Raw genomic sequence first — 20,363 nt, forward strand, 5'->3', positions numbered from 1 at the left:
GAGAGATAGAGAGAGGGAGAAGAGAGAGGGAGAAGAGAGAGGGAGAAGAGAGAGGGAGAAGAGAGAGGGAGAAGAGAGAGAGAGAGGGAGGGAGGGAGAGAGATTCAGATGGGTTAAGCACAGTTCATGACGTTCTGGAAATTCCAAGTGACATTCCTTCAGAGCGAGATGGCTTCATCAGGGCTAAGTGAAAATCACCTAGATCCACCAGGAATGTGCGTCTGTGATTTGCCAGAATCAAAGACAAACCAAACTCCGCCGCCCCTCGATATGATTGGACAGATCCGTTTTCAAACCGACCAAGTCGGGGCCTGACCAATTTTTTGGAACACACATAGCCTCAGCAATGATTGATAGTTGGTGTGGTTACGAAGGTGTTCACTTCACTATGGACCTATTTAAAGGTTGCGCCCCAAAATATATTTTGCTGTGGGAGAGATGCTGCCCTATAGGCCTTGGTCAAAAGTAGTGCACTATATAGGGAATAGGGTGCCATTTGGGAGACACCATAGTCAGTTGGGTGGAATAGGAGGCCCACTCTCCTCTGAAGACAAGATGGTGAGAGTTTCTCTGAAAAAATTGGGGTTTGAAGATGTGTCATGCCCATGGGAGTAGTCTATACAGGCTAACAGTGGAAATGCCTTGCATTGGGAAGGATGTCTCTCCTGGCCCTGTCCAACTTGCATGAATTGTCTCTTTGCCATGCTTGGATTTTTTATGGGAGTGAGTGTGAGTGTGAACGGTACCTCTCTTCATCCAATCTCCATTTACTACTGCTGAGGTTCAGGTCCCTAGGGTTCATGGTAACATTGCAGAGAGTGATGCCTATGTATAATCAACCCTCAAATACAATTACCCTGTATTAGAACTGGGTGGTCAGAGCCCCTAACTGAATCGGCTCAGAGAGTAAGGCTGAGTCTCTAATGGCACCCTATTGACCAGGGCCCATAGACTACCCATAGACTACCCATAGACAGCATTGTCAGTCACTCCTTGGTGTTGGATTCACTAATAGCAGTCGGATACTATCCAATCATGTTCGAATACACTGTAGACTCAATAGGTGGTCTTTAATGTGGATATTGATCCCGGTCCCATTGCAATCCCTGTACACTCCCTTGACTGTATTGATGAGATATACTGTACATCTACCAGCTATTAGCCACTAACTGTTATAAGAGGGAACAGTAAACCAAATCAAGACTGTTGTGTTTCGATTTCTCACCACTCTGTACAAGGAGGCAAGATCTGCGTCCCAAATGACACCCTATTCCCTATAGTGCAATACTTTTGATCAGGGTCAATAGGGCTCTGATAGAAAATAGTGCACTATATAGGGAATAGGGTGTCATTTGTGACTCAGGCTAGGATGTCGCTGCAATTGTGACCTTCAGACAATGCCACCAGTGATCATGTCAGCAGAATCCTCAGACCCGAGAGAGGGGGACATTTGTCATGTTCTCTGTTAGCCAGACAATTCTCTCTCTCTGTCTGTGTCTAGACGACTGTGACCTGCCTGTATAAGAGAGAGATACAGAGAGAGAGAGAGAGAGAGAGAGAGAGAGATGGAAAGGAGAGAGAGAGGTGGAAAGGAGAGAGAGAGAGATGGAAAGGAGAGAGAGGGGGAGGGAGGGAGAGGGAGACGGGGTGTTTAGCTGTAGTAAGGGGACAGGGGTACAGCCAGAGGCCAACAGACACATAGGTACCACACACTGACAGCTTTACCTCCTTAGCTAACCTGTGGGAGCATCCACGGGTGACTCATCCCATTGAGCAACCACGTGGTGACCCATCCCATTGAACAGCCAGGGGTGTCCCATCCCATTGAACAGCCACGTTGTGTCCCATCCCATTGAACAGCCACGTGGTGTCCCATCCCATTGAACAGCCACGTGGTGTCCCAGCCCATTGAACAGCCAGGGTGGGTGTCCCATCCCATTGAACAGCCAGGGTGGGTGACCCATCCCATTGAACAGCCAGGGGGTGTCCCATCCCACTGAACAGCCAGGGGGTGTCCCATCCCACTGAACAGCCAGGGGGTGTCCCATCCCACTGAACAGCCAGGGGGTGTCCCATCCCATTGCCACAGAAATGAGGACCCCAGACACAACCCCAGAAGCAACCCCAGACACAACCCCAGACACAACCCCAGACACAACCCCAGACACAACCCCAGACACAACCCCAGACACAACCCCAGACACAACCTCCATCTCTTTATCTCTCCCAGCCCACCTCTCAAATCTCCTGACAAACTAAGGAATCATTGCCATTATGTCATTAATCTCTGGTCTGTCACATGTGGTGCTGGGAAGACTAGTGGTACCAATGGAAAACTACCATGAAATCAGAGAAAAACAGCAACAACTAAATCAAGTCTGGCTCAGGCTGATATCCAACGGCACATAAGCAAACCTGTATACATTATTTGCTATTGTTGCATTGAAAATATTATTGCTGTGGTGTGTAGTGTGCAGGTGTGTGAGTGCATATATCCATGTCCACCTCAGTGTCATGTTTGGGCTCATCCTCATATGAACAACTGGGTGTTAATGAGTGTGTTTAAGTGTGTGTGTGTGTGTGTGCATGTGTTCGTGAGTGTGTGTTTTAAAGCCCATCCTTCTCTGCTACACATATCAGTGATAAAAGTCCACTGCTTCGACTTCCACAGCACAGTGAATACCTTTGGCCTGTATAAAGTCACAGACAGGTCTGCTTCAGTCCCTCAAGCCCTGAGACTCTGTTTCTCCTTGGTAGCTGGCTGGCTCCCCCCGGAGGTATTAAAGGGCCACTGCAGGTTGCCGGCAGTACCTGCGCAGCCATAGACACTGCATTGAGCTCCGACTGTAAATCAGTCCATCTGCTCGCCGCAAGGCACTCTCACACTGGCGTGAAAGCTGATTGTTTATCTGTACAGGAGCCTGACGCTGAGGGAGATGGCTTCATAACAGGTACATTGACAGCTCTGTAGCTAACGTCACTGGAGAATAGATAGTTGTAACTGCTTCGGGGAGCTTGGATGGAGGGAGGAGGGGGTGTGGGCTTGTGTGTGCGAGGTGTGTGTGTGTGTTTGTGTGTGTGTGTGTGTGTCCTGATGTCATTATTCTCTATGAACGCTGAGAGTGGCACGGCTGAGGTTAGGGCTTCTGTTAGGATGATAGGTCCTGTCGTTGCCAGACAGCATTTGTTCTGTCGTTGCCTGACAGCGTTTGTTAGCTGGATGGAATTGCACCCTGAGTCAGAGCTGTTAGCAAGAAAATAAAATAATGAGTCAGGGAAACTGAGACAAAAATGCACGACATGTTGAACCGTGAGTCTCTATTTAAGGGGCTTAAAGAGACCGAATGAATAGCAACAACAGTGAAGAGAAAGAGAAGAGGAGAGTGAATGAGAAGCTGTTAATGTTTACCGTCAGTGAAACAGACAAGGGTAGGTTCAGGCTGGCTGCCTAGTTGAGTTTCACATGAAATAAATAAGTTGGCTAGGCAGTTTCTTTGTCAATCTGTTGTTGTGGTTTGGGTGTAGGTCCAGATCACATACTGGCTGGTTTGGCTAACTTTGTGTGGGTCTCTTTTAGTGCTGTAATGAATGCATTGGGGGGGGGGGGGGGGGGGGCAGATTCACCTTGAAGCAGTGTCCTTCCTTTTTCCCTCCATTACATTATCTGATTTAGAGACTGCTTTGTAATCATTTTCTATTTTCTGTCACACCCATTTACTTCATATAGGATGTGTCCCAAATGGCACCATATTCCCTATTTAGTGCACTACTTTTGAGCAGGCCCATATGGTCTGGTCAAAAGTAGTGCACTATATGGAATAGGGTGACATTTTAGGGCGTAGACATAGTGGAATGTAGTTTAACTCCATGGAGCCCCTCTAGCTTTTCAGATTGTGAATTATTCCAAAATGGATGAATGTGATTGTAATTTATACAATCATCGTTAGAGAATAAGCACAATTTAATTCTAGTGTTGAGCATGTTGTTTGTTTGGCTGGACAGAAAACCCTAACAAACGACTCCAAATGTTTCCTCCAATTGACAAATGCGGTTGCAGTCAGTTTCTCTCTCTCCAAAACAATCGCTTGTGGTGAATTTAATTGAATCCGTCCCCCTCCGCCTTAATGAGGCACGCCTCCCCTCGTCTCTCCCCTTGTGTCAAAACGCTGATCGAACACTCCCCTTTTACCAGAGACATCCCTGGCAGAGGAAACTCTCTGTCTCTCTCTCTCCCTCTCTCCCTGTGATTGTGTCAATGCGGCACTCTCCTGATTCACTCTTATTTTGGGGGAGGGAGGTGCTGCAGAGGTGCAGAGGATCAAGAGCACCTTCCTCCTCTGCAGGCTCCTCTCTTTGAGGAAGTTTCTGTCACTTACTGTACCCCCCTGGCATTCCAAACCCAGGCCCCTTGCCGTCCCAGTGCATACTTGGTGTTATCTGTCACAGCCGTTAGTAGAGACGTCATGAACCCAGTCCGTTCTCCATATCCCTCGGCCGTCATAGTATTTCCCGCGGCTTCTGTGACTAGAAGTGTCAGAATGTGAGGCGTGCTCTCTTCTCCACACTGTGCTTGTTCCCTCTCCTCAGGCAGTAGTAGTGGTGAGGCCTAGTGGGGCCTGGTTTAAGAGTGTGTGTACTGTACTCCGACACGTGGTGTGTGTGTCTGTCTGACGAAGGCGCTTCACGCCTCTCCCTGGTTCTCTTTAATGCCTCCCTCATCAGAGAGAAGCCGGCGAACAAAACCACAACAGATAAAACCTTTGAAAGGAGGCGTCTTTGAAGGATACGTGCCCCGTTCCCTGAAAGAGAGAGAAACACTGTTAATTGGGAGCAGTGTGTGAGGTGGGGGTGTGTTTGTGTGTGTGGGGGGGGGGGGTATCATTTCCTAATAAGGAGCTTGGTTTTTATGAGGGAGTTGCTGGGAAAAGGGCACCATAGGCTGGTAGATGTAAAGTGCCTATAATCTGCATATACGTACGTCTTTTAACCTCTCTATCAAGTGGTCCTTTTAAAACAGCTCCTTTAGTGATATTGAAGTGGTTCTGACAGTTTCAGTCAATGGCATTCTTAGTAGACCACCGGTGGTCTGAAAGTCGCAGACAAAACCCCTCCACAGAGGCCCTTGCATTTCTGAGCAGATTTTGACATTGAAAATTCCTCATGCTGGTTGAGTCCTCACACAAACACATGTAGGATATGAAAAACCAGCCCTCTTGCTTTTTTGAATTAATCTAAGGATAACAAGAAGAGTGCGATGCTCTGGTATGGTGGTGGGCATCTTTGAGCGGCTCCACAACGGACCCCTGAGGTACGCCTTTTTCAAAGTACCCCCCAGAGAACCCAGTGGAAATAAACTCTGTCAGAGAAGAGAAGAGCCCCTTCTGTGCCTGTCTCTGAGTATTTCCATGAATCACGCACAGCCTCGCTGCTCTGAAAACGCTGCAGTCACTGTTGTTCATCCTGCCCTCTCTGTGGTTCCCTCTCTGTGGTTCCCTCTCTGTGGTTCCCTCCTCCTGCAGGTAGATAGACAGTATGAGAAGATGATCCTCTCAAAATGAGTGTTCAGCGAGATAGTGGACTGCCTGAAGAGAGTTGGAGGAATGTAAGGATAAACCACAGATGTGATTCCCCCTAACAGAACTCGTCAAAATCTCTGCAGCTGTTAGTTTCAATCACCAGTACAGTACATAGCTAACAAATCAACCTATTGGTTTGAGGACTGTGATGATACCAGTATCGCAATATTTTTTCCATGGCAAAAATGAAAACACGAAGCAGACGAGACTCTTTGGTCCTTTAAAAACCTGCTTCATGTAAAATATTGTGTGCTATAGCTTGGAAATAGATACGTGATTCTGGATGACAACATAATGATGTTTGTTTCCAACATTAGGACTGTTTTCCTAAAGAAGTTAAATCCGCTTGGTGTTTTGTTTCCTTGCCATGATACCACTATACTGGCATCGTCCTGGCCCTAATCGGTTTATGGAGTCTATTGAAAGACCGAAAGTAACAGCAGTTAAACGTCATGCTGGTGATGCATTAGTAGCTGGTCGGATATCTTCTTTAAAAGGGTGATCTGATCTCCTTCCCAGCCCTGCAGAGTGAGCTCATAAACCCAGCCAGTCATTCTGATGTTGTAAGCGTCTGTCTTTGATTCAATATTTGTGTTTGTGTTGGAGAGATGTATTGGGAATCCACTGTTTGGTTAATACTCACTGGTGTGCTGTTTTTGCTACTTATGTCGAGATAGAACTGGGCCGTCTGATTCTGGGAGATAGGAGGTCTAAGGAAGCCTGTGTTTGTTATTTTGTGTGGTCGAGGTTAGCAGTGACCATGGTACTAAAACAAACGTGACACATACCTCAAATAGGAAATGCCAAGCACTATGATTCCCGTCTTTAAATTAGTCAGATCATCTTGTAGCTTTCTCTTTTTCTGTCTCTCTCTTTGTCAGTCTCTCTGTCTCTCTCTTTGTCAGTCTCTCTCTCTCTCTCTATCTCTCTCTCTCTCTCTCTCTCTCTCTCTCTCTCTCTCTCTCTCTCTCTCTCTCTCTCTTGTCAGTCTTTCTCTCTCCTTTCTCTTTGTCTATGGTTATAGATCCCACCCTTACCCCATATTGTCCTCTGTGTTGTAGATTTATACAGACTGGGCCAACCACTACCTGACCAAGTCTGGCTGCCCTCGACTCATCAAGGACCTGACCATAGACATTGCTGACGGAGTTCTGCTGGCAGAAATCATCCAGATCATAGGTGAGAGAACACACACACACACACACACACAGGCACTGACGCAAACACACACGCACACACAGACACAAACATGGACACAGATGCAAACAAACACACACACGCACACACACACACAGACACACACACTCACTCCTGACTTAACCTCACTTGTTAGGCTGAGGAAAACTATACATATACCCAGCTATAAAACATAACGGCCTCAGGCATTTAGACGAAACACAAACACTTTATCTTCATTTCCAACTGAAGTCTGTGTCAGGAGAGAAGCTACAGCCCTGACCACCCACTACACACGGACTGTAAACTAGTCCTGCTCTACTGAACCATGTGTCTTCCATGTGTGCCTTTTAGCAAGCCTAGAGTGGCTGGTGTTGATGCTCTGCCTCTCTCTCTTTCCCACCTCCCGGGCTCTCTTGAAACTTTACCCTGCTCTCCCGAACAGACAATGGCTCGAGATCCAGCGTCAGTAACAGTCAGGCAGCAGCTGATGAATTAGCAGAGAGTTTTATTTTCCCAAACTTTCACTGCTCCGTGGTCAGGCAGGGGGCATTCCTACACACACACACACACACAAACACACACACAGAATCGCACATATACACACACACGCACACACACACACACACAGAGAGATCCATGCTCCTGCTGATGCTGGGCTCCTCCACCAGACTAGACTAGAAGTCCCCTAACACAGATGGGTCGCTGGTTCTTCACTGTGTGTTTAGGCACTTCTTATTTTGAGAAGGTTTCACACTTACGTTTTTTTTTTTATTCTTCTTCCAGCAAATGAAAAAGTGGAGGACATCAATGGCAGCCCCAGGAGTCAATCACAAATGGTGAGTCTGCTATTTCACATTTATTTTTGTAGAAATGATAGCATTATTTCTGGTTTATTTTGGTGTATGGTATTGAAATGTTGGCCTGGTTAAGAATTGCAGTCTGTACATTTTAGAACACGCTTTGTAGGTCTTTCAGCGTACTGTCATAAACATATTTGATCGGATTGCAGGAAACATAACATAACAGTACTATTCAGAGACCACAGAAGGCTGACTGCTATGGTCCTAATTGCAAAGAATCTCTTAACCAAGAGTATACTCTTTCAATGATGTGACTCTAAACGCATAATGTCTAAATGCACACAGCCCACAGCTTGACGATTACCTCTCAATCTAACTGTAATTCAGTGGGTTCTCTCACATTGTCCGTCTGTTTTGGCATCTTTTCCACTAGTGTAATTAAAAGTGACTTAGCTAGCTGTATTGCCGTGTAGTCTGAGTGTAGTTGTAATGGATTCTGAGGGGGGCTTACAAACCAGGCTTCTGTCTTACAGTAAACCCAGCAGGGTTGGTGTTTGGCCAAAGCCCTGTGTTTGTGGCTAGAGCTGGGTCTGGTCCACTGTGACACACTGGTCACTATGGGCTCTCCCCTACAACACCACAGGCATGCAGGTCCAGACGCCAGCCACCCCTGTCCCTAAAGGATTTGTGCTGGAGGAGGTGTGTGTGTGTGTGTATGCCTGTGTTTGTGTGTATGCCTGTGTTTGTGTGTATGCCTGTGTGTGTGTGCGTGACTGTGTGTGTGTGTGTTCACTCTTTGTCTCAGTCACTCAAAGCCCATTGATCCAGCATGAGCCTCATTGGCCGCGCCAGCCCCTGTGGTGGGGAGGGGCACTTGACTTTGAGGAAACACGTCTGCTTGTGGCTCGGGGTGTATGGGGGACATGAGCAGAGAGGACATCTGACACACTTGTGGAGCTGTGCTGCAGTGAGCAACTCTGGAGAGAGGAAAACATTGGTCCTCAGAACTGGATGGATTTAAGGCAAGCCACTGAGGGTCAAAGGGCAATTCAGGAACACCTGAGGTAACAGAGGATAATTGGAGATGATGTGGCAGACAGGTTTTCAGAGTGTGTTTTATCGCTGTGGCAATTGATGCTATGTGCCTCTCTGGTTTTGTCTGTGTGATCGAGCTAATATGAGTAACTAAACCAGGGTTCTCCAACCCTGTTCCTGGAGAGATACCCTCCTGTAGGTTTTCACTCCAACCCTGTTCCTGGAGAGATACCCTCCTGTAGGTTTTAACTCCAACCCTGTTCCTGGAGAGCTATCTTCCTGTAGGTTTTAACTCCAAGCCCAGTTGGAACTAAACTGATTCATCTTATCAACCAGCTAATGATTAGAATCATGTGCGCTAGATTAGGGTTGGAGCGAAAACCTTCAGTGCGGTAGCTCTCCAGGAACAGGGTTGGAGAGCCCTGCATTCAACTGTTGATGGGAATAGGCAAACGTCCAATTCCGTAACACGTTACATTAGTATTGCTATCATTGTGTAAAATCTCTGTAAGTACAATTTAATAATATTGTAGTTACTCATTGTTTCATAGTACTTACAGCAGCAACCCTTACCCTAAACTACAGTGTGAAGTACAGTGTAAAAATGAGTAATTACAATACTAACTGTAATAATTACACTGTAATAAGGGCTCTGTAATGTAAAGTGAGACCTCAATCGTGTCGGTCCATATATACAGTGCCCTCCACTAATATTGGCACCCTTGGTAACTATGAGCAAAACGGGATGTGAAACAATTTCTTTGCTGTTTATCCTCTTGGTCTTTCATTCAAAATATTCACAAAAATCGAACCTTTAGTTAAAGTAAAAATGATTGAAAAAAATAAATGTGAAATAAATGCAATAAATATTTTTCTCCGAAACATGTGTGCCACAATTATTGGCACCCCTAGAAATGCATGAGTAAAATCTAACTGAAGTATATTCCCATTCATATTTTACATTTTTAAGTTCACCTGAGTGATTAGGAACAATTAAGTGGTAAGCCATGACTTCCTGTTTCACAGGGTATAAATATGAGGTGACACACAGGCCATGTTCCCATAGTCATCCATCACTATGGGAAAGACCCGAGAATACAGTAATGATGTGCGACAAAAGGCTATTGAGCTGCACAAATCTGGAAATGGCTACAAAAAAATAGCTCAACGGTTGAAAATGCCCATTTCCACTATCAGGGCATTAATTAAGAAGTTTAAAGCAACTGGAGATGTTAACAATTGGCCTGGAAGAGGATGTGTGTCTATATTGACCCCACGCACAGTGAGGAGGATGGGTCGAGTGGCCAGAAAATCTCCAAGGATCACAGCTGGAGAATTGCAGACGTTAGTTGGGTCTTGGGGTCAGAAAGTCTCCAAAACTACGATCAGACGCCACCTACATAACCACAAGTTGTTTGGGAGGGTTGCCATAAAAAAGCCTTTGCTGTCATCAAATAACAACCTTAAGCGCCTACAGTTTGCCAAACGTTACTGGAACTTTCAATGGGACCGGGTTCTATGGTCAGAAGAGACCAAAATATAGCTTTTTGGAAACAAACACCAGAGGTGGGTTTGACGTAGACAGAACGATAGCTATGCATTAAAGTACCTCATCCCCAATGTGAAGTATGGTGGTGGATCTTTGATGTTGTGGGGCTGTTTTTCTTCCAAAGGCCCTGGACAAATTGTTAGGATACATGGTATCATGGACTCCATCAAGTACCAGCAGATATTACATCAAAACCTGACTGCCTCTGCTAGGAAGCTTAAAGTTGGATCTTCCAGCAGGACAATGATCCAAAGCACACCTCAAAATCAACACAAAAATGGTTCACTGACCACAGAATCAAGGTTTTGCCATGACCATCTCAGTTCCCTGACCTAAACCCCATAGAAAACATGTGGGATGAGCTGAAGAGGAGAGTCCACAAGCATGGACCTCGGAATCTGAAGAATCTGGAGAGATTCTGTATGGAGGAATGGTCTCAGATCCCTTGCCATGTGTTCTCTAACCTCATTACACGTTATAGGAGAAGACTCAGAGCTGTTATGTTGGCAAAGGGAGGTTGCACAAAGTATTGAATGAAGGGGTGCCAATAATTGTGGCACACATATATTTGAGAAAAATATTTGTTTTATGATAAGAATAAACATTTTCTTTCAATTTTACTTTATTTAAAGGTTAGATTTTTGTGAATATTTTAAATGAAAGACCAAGAGGATAAACAATAAAGAAAAAAATGTCACAGCCCGTTTTGCTCATATTTACCAAGGTTGCCAATATTAGTGGAGGGCACTGTATCACCGCTACTGAGCGGAGAAATGACTCATTCCTTAAGTCTTGTTCATTGAGCTTTTTGGAGCTTGTAGCTGTGTAGCTGAACAACACTGAAGAAACTATTTTCAGCAGGCGGGTAGCATCTCTCATTGCCTGAGGAAGTAGGAGGAACAGGCTTCTCTCAAACACGGCTCCAGCTATACTTCACAGACTAAATTGCATAATAGACTCTCTCCCATTGATCTGACTCCGCTCAGGTCGGCTAATTAATCTGTCTGTGAGAGAACGTGGCTAAGCGCTCGTTTAAGGCCAGCCAGCCGGTAGAGAACACTAATTGACCCCAACACGATTGTTCTCCGTTAGTGAAAGAGCAAGAGGTAGGGCATCTCGGCCAACTGGGGGCACCAGGGGTGAGAAAAAGCGGGAGGAAAGCGTGAATACTTTACATGTGAGAGATGGTAGCGATTCCAAAGGGCCTGGCATTCTCAGTGGTCGAGTCTGGAATTCTGAGCGAGCCTTTCTCCAAACATGCCGCTTGGTGTGTTTGGGGTTGGGTTTGCTGGGAACTGGGACTGAGAGTCTCTGTAAACCACATCCAGACCCACAGGACAATTTGGTCCCAGTGGGGAGAGTGCACGACCACTCTTCAGAGGCAGTGTAGTGTCGAGTAATGTTGCTAATCATTGCTGCTAAACAAAGGAGTCCGCTCATACTGAACTTTGATCATAAGTTTTATTCATATCACAAGATTTCAGCATAAGTGTACAGGTGTCCAGATCACCCGGAGAGCAGTGGTTCCCAAATTGTAATGGCCGCTCTGGTCTTCTTCGTTTAAACCCAGTATATATAATCTTCCCCAAAATATGGGTGGCTCCCTCTACTGTCCAATCCCCTGTCTTGTATGGGGCGTCACCCTAAAAACCATTCCCTTTGACACTAAATAAACATCCTCTCAGGTTCCACTTAAAAACATTAACAAAGTCATAATTTTAATACACTACAGCAGGCTGAGCCAAACAAGAGAAGAATCTCAATTGTGTTTCCTTGACTCCTCACATCCTCTCTCATTTACATTTAGTCATTTAGCAGCTGCTCAGAGAAACTTACAGTTAGTGCATTCATCTTAAGATAGTTAGGTGGGAAAACCACATATCTCAGTCACAGTAAGTACATTTTTTTTCTGTGTTTTTTTTTTGTCTCCTCAAAACCCATTGGATGAGATGGTCAGAGGGGAGGTTCCTCTCCCCATCTCATTAAATGGGTTTTGAGAAGGAGGTGAGGAGAGAGGATGCCAGGAATCAAGAAAATGCAATTGAGATCCTCCCAAGGACAAGACAGTGTAAAGGGATTACAGTCTGACTATGTCTCTTTACACTGGGTTAGCCATGTGGGGAAGAACTCACACACTGTTTATTAAGACGTCACGTCAGAGCTCTGTGTCTTTTAAGATGCCTCTTTCATCTCACAGCATATTTTGCGCTTCTCTTCCACTGTTAAATCTAACGCTTTCTGACAGCGACACTTCTCTAATTGTGTATGGAATAGCCAGGGGAATTAGATATGCACAAACAGTGCCCTTGAACAGAGCAGTTTTTTCTTCTTCTTCTTTAGTCGTTGTAGAAGAAACGACGCTCAAACAGAGAATGGCAGCCTGGATCGTAAAAGGCTCTGTTCAGCAGAAAGATTAAGCCTAATCATTCTCATTAAGGGCGTCGTTAATCAACCGCAGCACACATCAGAGTAACGCAGACATGACGTGATGCTCGGTTCACTGTCCTTCTGAAGTCGCTGGAGTCTAAGAAGCCCCAGTGTCCCTGTAGTTGGCACTGTACTGATGTGTATATAGTTGAATAGATGAATCATAGAATCGCTCATGAATTGAACTTTTTCTATTATGATAGAATTTGTCTGTAATTGTTTCCATATGTCCTTTGTCTATGCTTGATGATGTATTTTAATGTATGCACAGAGCCGCAAACAAACTTGCCTCATGGGGATAATAAAGTGATTATCTTTATTTTACAGAGACTCCGAGACTTGAGGCAGCGATGCCTGCTTTGCCCTAGCAGCACTTTAACCAATACAACCCTAGTATTTTCCTTCAGAGAGAGCCTCAGGCTGCAGTAGTCAGTTGAAGTGAGGTTGGTTGGTTCCTTCTCCCGTCACAAAGTGACACAGAGGGCATAATAGAGTTAAGTGTTGGTTAAGGACTCGTGAAGCAGCCCGCGTCATCTGGGGCCAATCTGTTGGCAGTGCGCAGGCGGATAGATGAGGGACACGCAGCACGCGCCCATCCCATTAACCTTGTTCGCCCGACACTGCCAGCATTAATACAGTATCAGCACTCTTAGATGGATCATGTATACCTGGTGTGAAGTGTTGGCCTGGGTTCCTGTGTGGCTAAACTGTTCATCATCTGCACTGTTTTATTCCACCGGTTGCTTATTGGATTTGCCAGCTCCAGCTGTCAAGCCTGTCCTTGTGAGATGAGGATCAGTTGGTCTGGTAATGCTGCGACATATGAAGGTTCATGACGAGAGGCTGGGGAGTGTCCCTGGGTTTCACTATGATGACATATATCCCTCAAATTCAAATCTGGACATCAAAGCCAGTTCCACTACTTGTTTTTAATCTTCCCCTCTTACCAGGGACTGATTTAGACCTGGGATACCAGCTGGGTGCAATTAATTATCAGGTAGAACAGAAAACCAGAAGTTCCCCGGACCTCGTAGGGTAAGAGTTGAATTCCCCTGGAATAGATAATTGACCTGAAGTTGCCTTGAGCAGCTGGATAGTTGGAACAGTGTTTTCACCGTTTCTAAACGGAGTTGGATAGGATCATCCTCTAGTCACAACTCTGGCCCTCGTATTCTACAGTCCTGCTGCTTTTCCATTCTCTCTCCCACTTACTTGATCAATGAATGTTACCCATTGGCAGCGCACGCACCTCTCCCAGGTAGAAATAAGTGCCTAGTTAAAATAATGCAAATCAGCCGTTCTGTGGAGGATTGAAGCTGTGCATCTCTGCTCGAGTTTCTATCTCATTGCTCATTGCCATGGATTTACTCCAAACCCTCATCCAATTTCCATTCTTCCTCCATGAAGGCCAGGCCATGGGAGGACAATTTTTTTGGGGTGGGGGCAACCCTTTCATGTGTCTACACAGTAGGCTATTTTAGAACTGACGAGGGAACACCTACAGGCTTGTTATGTCCCTAGTTGTACCCCACATGGACCCTTTTAATCTCTCATTATAAAAAAGAGGCCTCGACGGCTGCCCTGTTAAAAGGAAAAAAAGCTGACTTGTTAAAAAGGTTCTGTCAGGGGATTGGTAACCTTTGATCTATCTCTGTTCTCTCCCTCACAAAACTGAAGTTCCTGACCGCCTCCATCTGTCTGTCGCTCTCTCTCTCTCTCTCTCTCTCTCTCTCTCTCTCTCTCTCTCTCTCTCTCTCTCTCTCTCTCTCTACCTCTCTCTCTCTCCATCTCTCCCTCTTTGCCTCCATCTCTCTTTTCCTCGTGTTCTCCATAAATATGGTACACTTCCCAAAATACTTTTTTATGGACAGTCCATTTATGCACCAAGAGATTTCAGCTCGAAAAAGACCCTTCACTTTTCCTTGCGGCTTTTAATTTGTTCCATTCTGCCTTAACTGGCTCGACACAGCCACCCTCTCAATCACCTTCAATGCGATAGGGGTAGTGTCACGGTTTCAATCAATTGTGAGGATCGTCACAATGTCCTTTCCTCTAAAGCCTACAATCTCAGCCCTGGAGCAGAGACATGGGATTCATCCTAAATGCCACCCTGGTCAAAAGTAGTGCACTATACTATATATGGAATAGGGTGCCATTTGGGATGCACCCACAGTTTCTAGTTTTACTCGGTAGGTATTGGGGGTTGTGTGAGGTCGTTGGTGGCAGGAAACGGTGCTAGCTGCGAAGGCATTTCTCACCTTGCTACTTGACTGGCCAGCAGGTTATGTAGATGGCAATTTTCAGATGCCAACGCTTGACCCTGCTGGTCCCCTCTGTGAAGAGCCTCAGCTCTGTAGCTCAGCTGGTAGAGCACGGTGCTTGTAACGCCAAGGTAGTGGGTTCGATCCCCGGGACCACCCATACACAAAAAAAATAAAATAAATGTATGCACGCATGACTGTAAGTCGCTTTGGATAAAAGCGTCTGCTAAATGGCATATTATTATTATTAGACAGAGCTCCCATTGTAGCTTGTCAACAGCAACGTCCGCCCGCATTGTTGTGCTGCTGGGTTCATGTATGATGAAGTCATAGTGGTAGGGGTGAATCCTTAGCTACCAAGCTGTGGATGCTACTGGTTAACGGGGGGGGTATACAGAAGATAGCCCTATTTGGTAAAAGACCAAGTCCATATTATGGCAAGAACAGCTCAAATAATCAAAGAGAAACGACAGTCCATCATTACTTTAAGACATGAAGGTCAGTGAATACGGAACATTTCAAGTGCAGTCGCAAAAACCATGATGAAACTGGCTCTCATGAGGACCAACACAGGAATGGAAGACCCAGAGTTACCTCTGCTGCAGAGGATACGTTAATTAGAGTTACCAACCTCAGAAATTGCAGCCCAAATAAATGCTTCACAGAGTTCAAGTCACAGACACATCTCAACATCAACTGTTCAGAAGGACTGTGTGAATCAGGCCTTCATGGTCCAATTGCTGCAAAGAAACCACTACTAAAGGACACCAATAAGAAGAAGAGACCTGCTGGGGCAAGAAACACGAGCAATGGACATTAGAATGGTGGAAATTTGTCCTTGGGTCTGGAGTCCAAATTTGATATTTTTGGTTCCAACCGCCGTGTCTTTGTGAGACCGCATGTGTAGTTCCCACCGTAAAGTATGGAGGAGGAGGTGTTATTGTGATACGCCATCCCATCTGGTTTGGGTTTAGTGGGACTATCATTTGTTTTTCAACAGGACAATGATCCAACACACCTCCAGGCTGTGTAAGGGCTATTTTACCAAGAAGGAGAGTGATGGAGTGCTGCATCAGATGACCTGGCCTCCACAATCCCCCGACCTCAACTCAATTGAGATGGTTTGGGATGAGTCGGATGGCAGAGTGAAGGAAAAGCAGCCAACAAGTGCTCAGCATATGTGGGAACTCCTTCAAGACTGTTGGAAAAACATTCCAGGTGAAGCTGGTTGAGAGAATGCCAAGAGTGTGCAAAGCTGTCATAAAGGCAAAGGGTGGCTATTTGAAGAATCTCAAATATCAAATATATTTTGATTTGTTTAACACTTTCTTGGTAATTACATGATTCCATATGTGTTATTTCATAGTTTAGATGAAAAAAAACAAGTGCATCAACATAGGAGAGAGACTGTGTATTTCCCAAGTTTCAAGGGTTTGTGGAAAGCCTGCCCAATCTGACAGCCGTATGAAAGAACCAGTCAGTGGAGATGGTTAGTACTGTCACCCAAAATCTATATTGAGTAACTAAACTTACGCCACAACCCCATTTATCCTCACACACCCACCATCCGGAGTTTAACTGATATTAGATTAATCCTCACACACCCGCCATCCGGAGTTTAACTGATATTAGATGAAACCTCACACACCCGCCATCCGGAGTTTAACTGATATTAGATTAATCCTCACACACCCACCATCCGGAGTTTAACTGATATTAGATTAATCCTCACACACCCGCCATCCGGAGTTTAACTGATATTAGATTAATCCTCACACACCCACCATCCAGAGCTTGACTAATATTAGATTGGAGCCGGCTCCTTACATTGGATTTGATCACCCTGGGATGATGTGGTATAGAATCCCCCTCTGCTGTAATGTGCCAGTCGTCGCCCCAGGGATGAGAGTGTCAGACCCTATAGAGCTGACTGGTGAGGTGATCCAGGGATGAGAGTGTCAGACCCTATAGAGCTGACTGGTGAGGTGATCCAGGGATGAGAGTGTCAGACCCCTATAGAGCTGACTGGTGAGGTGATCCAGGGATGAGAGTGTCAGACCCTATAGAGCTGACTGGTGAGGTGATCCAGGGATGAGAGTGTCAGACCCTATAGAGCTGACTGGTGAGGTGATCCAGGGATGAGAGTGTCAGACCCCTATAGAGCTGACTGGTGAGGTGATCCAGGGATGAGAGTGTCAGACCCCTATAGAGCTGACTGGTGAGGTGATCCAGGGATGAGAGTGTCAGACCCTATAGAGCTGACTGGTGAGGTGATCCAGGGATGAGAGTGTCAGACCCCTATAGAGCTGACTGGTGAGGTGATCTAGGGATGAGAGTGTCAGACCCCTATAGAGCTGACTGGTGAGGTGATCCAGGGATGAGAGTGTCAGACCCTATAGAGCTGACTGGTGAGGTGATCCAGGGATGAGAGTGTCAGACCCCTATAGAGCTGACTGGTGAGGTGATCTAGGGATGAGAGTGTCAGACCCCTATAGAGCTGACTGGTGAGGTGATCCAGGGATGAGAGTGTCAGACCCTATAGAGCTGACTGGTGAGGTGATCCAGGGATGAGAGTTAGAGAAAAAGAGGGGGAACGTTAATGGAGAACGATGGTGTGTCGTTGGGGGAGGGCATGAGCCAGTTCCTTTCAGGTTGGTTTCAAAAGCGGCAGGCAGCAGAGAGTGAAAGCACCAACTCCCTTTGCTGTAACATACGCCCCAAAAAGCCTTAAAGGGGCAATCTGCAATTGCTACATCCATTTTTTGACTTATAAATGAATGATATATACCCATTGATTCTTGAAGAATATAACTTATAAATGCCTCATGACCTTAGTTCAACTGTCTTAACCCATCAGAACCCAACATATAAGCTTGTTTTACTACAGTGTTTGTAAACAATGTAAACAAACACTGTAAGCCTCAAAACATGCTTAAAAATATAATTTTGATATCTTGGATCAGTCCTTGCATCCATAGCTCTGTCTATGAATTTGAGAGTGGTTACATTTCTCCAGGCCTATCCTTAATCTTTCTACCAAAACAGAGGCAGGGGGATCTGCCTTTAAACCACGAACACCTCACCAAGAGCCAAATACATCAAGACCAAACAAATAAATTGTTCAAGTTTCTTCTCCCCCTAAAACCTCTCTGTTTCCCTCAGCTGTTTTCAGTTCAGTTTGAGAGGAGGCCTCGTCGGCCTGTTAGCATATGGAGTTCAAAGCCCAGGCCTGACTACAGTGATTAAAGCACAATCATGCAGTAAAGCATCTCAGTTATGTGACGCTCTAGTCTAAATCATCGGCTTGCTAATTTTACTCATTAGACAAGCGCCCACAGGAATTTATGGGCCATCACCACCACTGTTCTGACAGTGTTCAAACTCAATGGTACAGGTTCGTAAAGTAACAAAGGTAACATGGGCCCCTGCCAGCATTTGAAGCACTCTTAGCATAGCACTGAGTTAGTGGCAGTACAGGCGGTGTGGCTTCTCTGAGGGTAAAGTGAGAATGAAGAATCTGTGTTGTTCTGAGCCATGGTGAAGCACCAATGCAAGGTATTCTGTGTTGTTCTGAGACGTGGTGAAGCACCAATGCAAGGTATTCTGTGTTGTTTTGAAACAGATTGCTTTTGGCGCAGATCACATTGTAATTGAGGCGTGGGCCCATTTTGTATTTGACAGTTGTGTCTGAGGGATAACACTTTCCAAATGTGGCAGTTACTTGAAACCGTTAGCGATGCCCAAAGTGCCTCAACACACATTTTTGGGACTTGGGAGCGATGAGAGCAAATTAAACTGCAAACATTTATTCAGCATCAGAGCCTCATATTTTGATCTGTGCAGTGTGTGAATTAAATATGGTTTGATTTACGATGATTATAACTCTAACAACAATATACTTTAACAAGATGACTTCAGTATTATGTCAGTTGCGCTTGCCTAAAATCAGCAGTCATTTTCCAATGGTGTATTTTTTGTTGTTGTCAGTTCTTGAAAGTGCAAGTTTTTTTCAAGTTCCTCGTAAGCTGATTTGGTGGAATGTGCCTCATCAAAATGTTTAGTTTCCAAATTGCTTTTAATGACTTATGTGGATCTGTAAAATGTCAATTTACGTCGGAACAATAAATGATCCGAGTTCCTCGAGAAGCAGTTAAAATATCCCACAAAGCCAAACCGCCCACCAAAATGGCAGTTTATTTAGCCAAAAAGCAGTGGAACATTAAGGCTGCACTTATCATCAACGCATTAAATGACGATTCAGCTTTGTTTACGTCATCTGAATCTAAAGACTGACAGAAGATCATCAGTGGTAGCTCTGATCTAATAGACATAGCTCTCTGGTGAGAACATCAGAATGTCAGTTGCAAAACATGGCCTCATTTGATCAGTCTCTTTTTAAAATGATCAGACAGGATACAGGTCTCTCACTCTCCAGGACAGATTTACTGTCTGTTTTCCTATTTACATTTACATCATTTAGCAGACGCTCTTATCCAGAGCGACTTACAGTTAGTGAGTGCATACATATTTCATACTGGCCCCCCGTGGGAAACGAACCCACAACCCTGGCGTTGCAAGCGCCATGCTCTACCAACTGAGCTACAGAGGACTACCTATGGGTTGACTCCTCTGTCTTTGTGACAACCGTTCAACATGCCCTGCCTCTCTAGTCTCTGTCCTCCCTCTCTCTCTGCCTGGCCAACAGATGCCAACAGACGAGCTGCGTGAAGGCATCCGTGAATATTTGACTTGATGTTTTAAATATTTTGAAAGTAGCCATTTAAAACAAAATTGCTAAAAACATTGAAACATTAGTCCAAGGAGGCTGAGGTGATACCATGCGTGTCTCGTTGACAAAAATGTAATCTGTGTTTATATGACGTTAATTTCCACATATGCTTTGTGCTCATGGCTCATTCGAATTTGTCGGGTAGGCTCTGTTTTTTTTCCCACAACCGCCCTCAACGGAACAACACAAATCTGCATTTGGTACTTCGCTAGCTAGCAACTTAATTTGACTAGACTTAATTGAAATGATGACCATAATGTACGGTGCTCAACACGTCACACGTCACTCCACTGCGATGAATGTGCTAAACACATTTTTACGAGAGGAGGGTATAATCAAACGGTTAGGTTGTTGGGGTGCACATGTGTCTGGCTACACATATGTGGGACAAACCACATGTGAACAGCCCGACATCTTTGCTTCTTTTTTTCTCCCTTCCAGTTCTGTTTGTTGTGTTGTGGAGTCAGATGAACAGGCTGTGATCCCCGTGTTCTGGTCCCGACCCTGTTGACACAGGCAGAGTAAACAGCCATCCATCCTTCTGGCCCTCCCTCCATGTTGCAGGCTGCCATTGGGCAGGGCTGGAGTGGTACAATACATTGAATTCAGACGAGACCCATCCGTCTGTACGACTGGCTGTAAATCCACCTCCTTTCCCCCTAAGACGGGTCAGGGCCAGGTTGGAGCTGGGCACCATCCGTGCAATGTTGATACGCTACAGAATGTGCCCTTGCCATGTAGTTACAA

General features: G+C 45.4%; 1 protein-coding gene across 3 annotated transcripts in view; it reads left to right on the top strand.

Annotated features, from left to right (window-relative positions):
- Window positions 1–20,363, top strand: part of LOC311129748 (neuron navigator 3-like) — a 753,845-nt gene that overhangs the window by 600,601 nt on the left and 132,881 nt on the right. For all 3 annotated transcript variants that reach the window (XM_084162171.1, XM_084162172.1, XM_084162173.1), the window contains exons 2-3: window positions 6,638–6,755; window positions 7,539–7,591. In XM_084162171.1, the coding sequence (XP_084018297.1) occupies window positions 6,638–6,755; window positions 7,539–7,591 (171 nt within the window). The remainder of the gene's footprint in view (window positions 1–6,637; window positions 6,756–7,538; window positions 7,592–20,363) is intronic.

This window comes from Coregonus lavaretus, assembly GCF_964263955.1.
Source record: "Coregonus lavaretus genome assembly, chromosome: 5".
Classification (NCBI taxonomy): Eukaryota; Metazoa; Chordata; class Actinopteri; order Salmoniformes; family Salmonidae; genus Coregonus; species Coregonus lavaretus.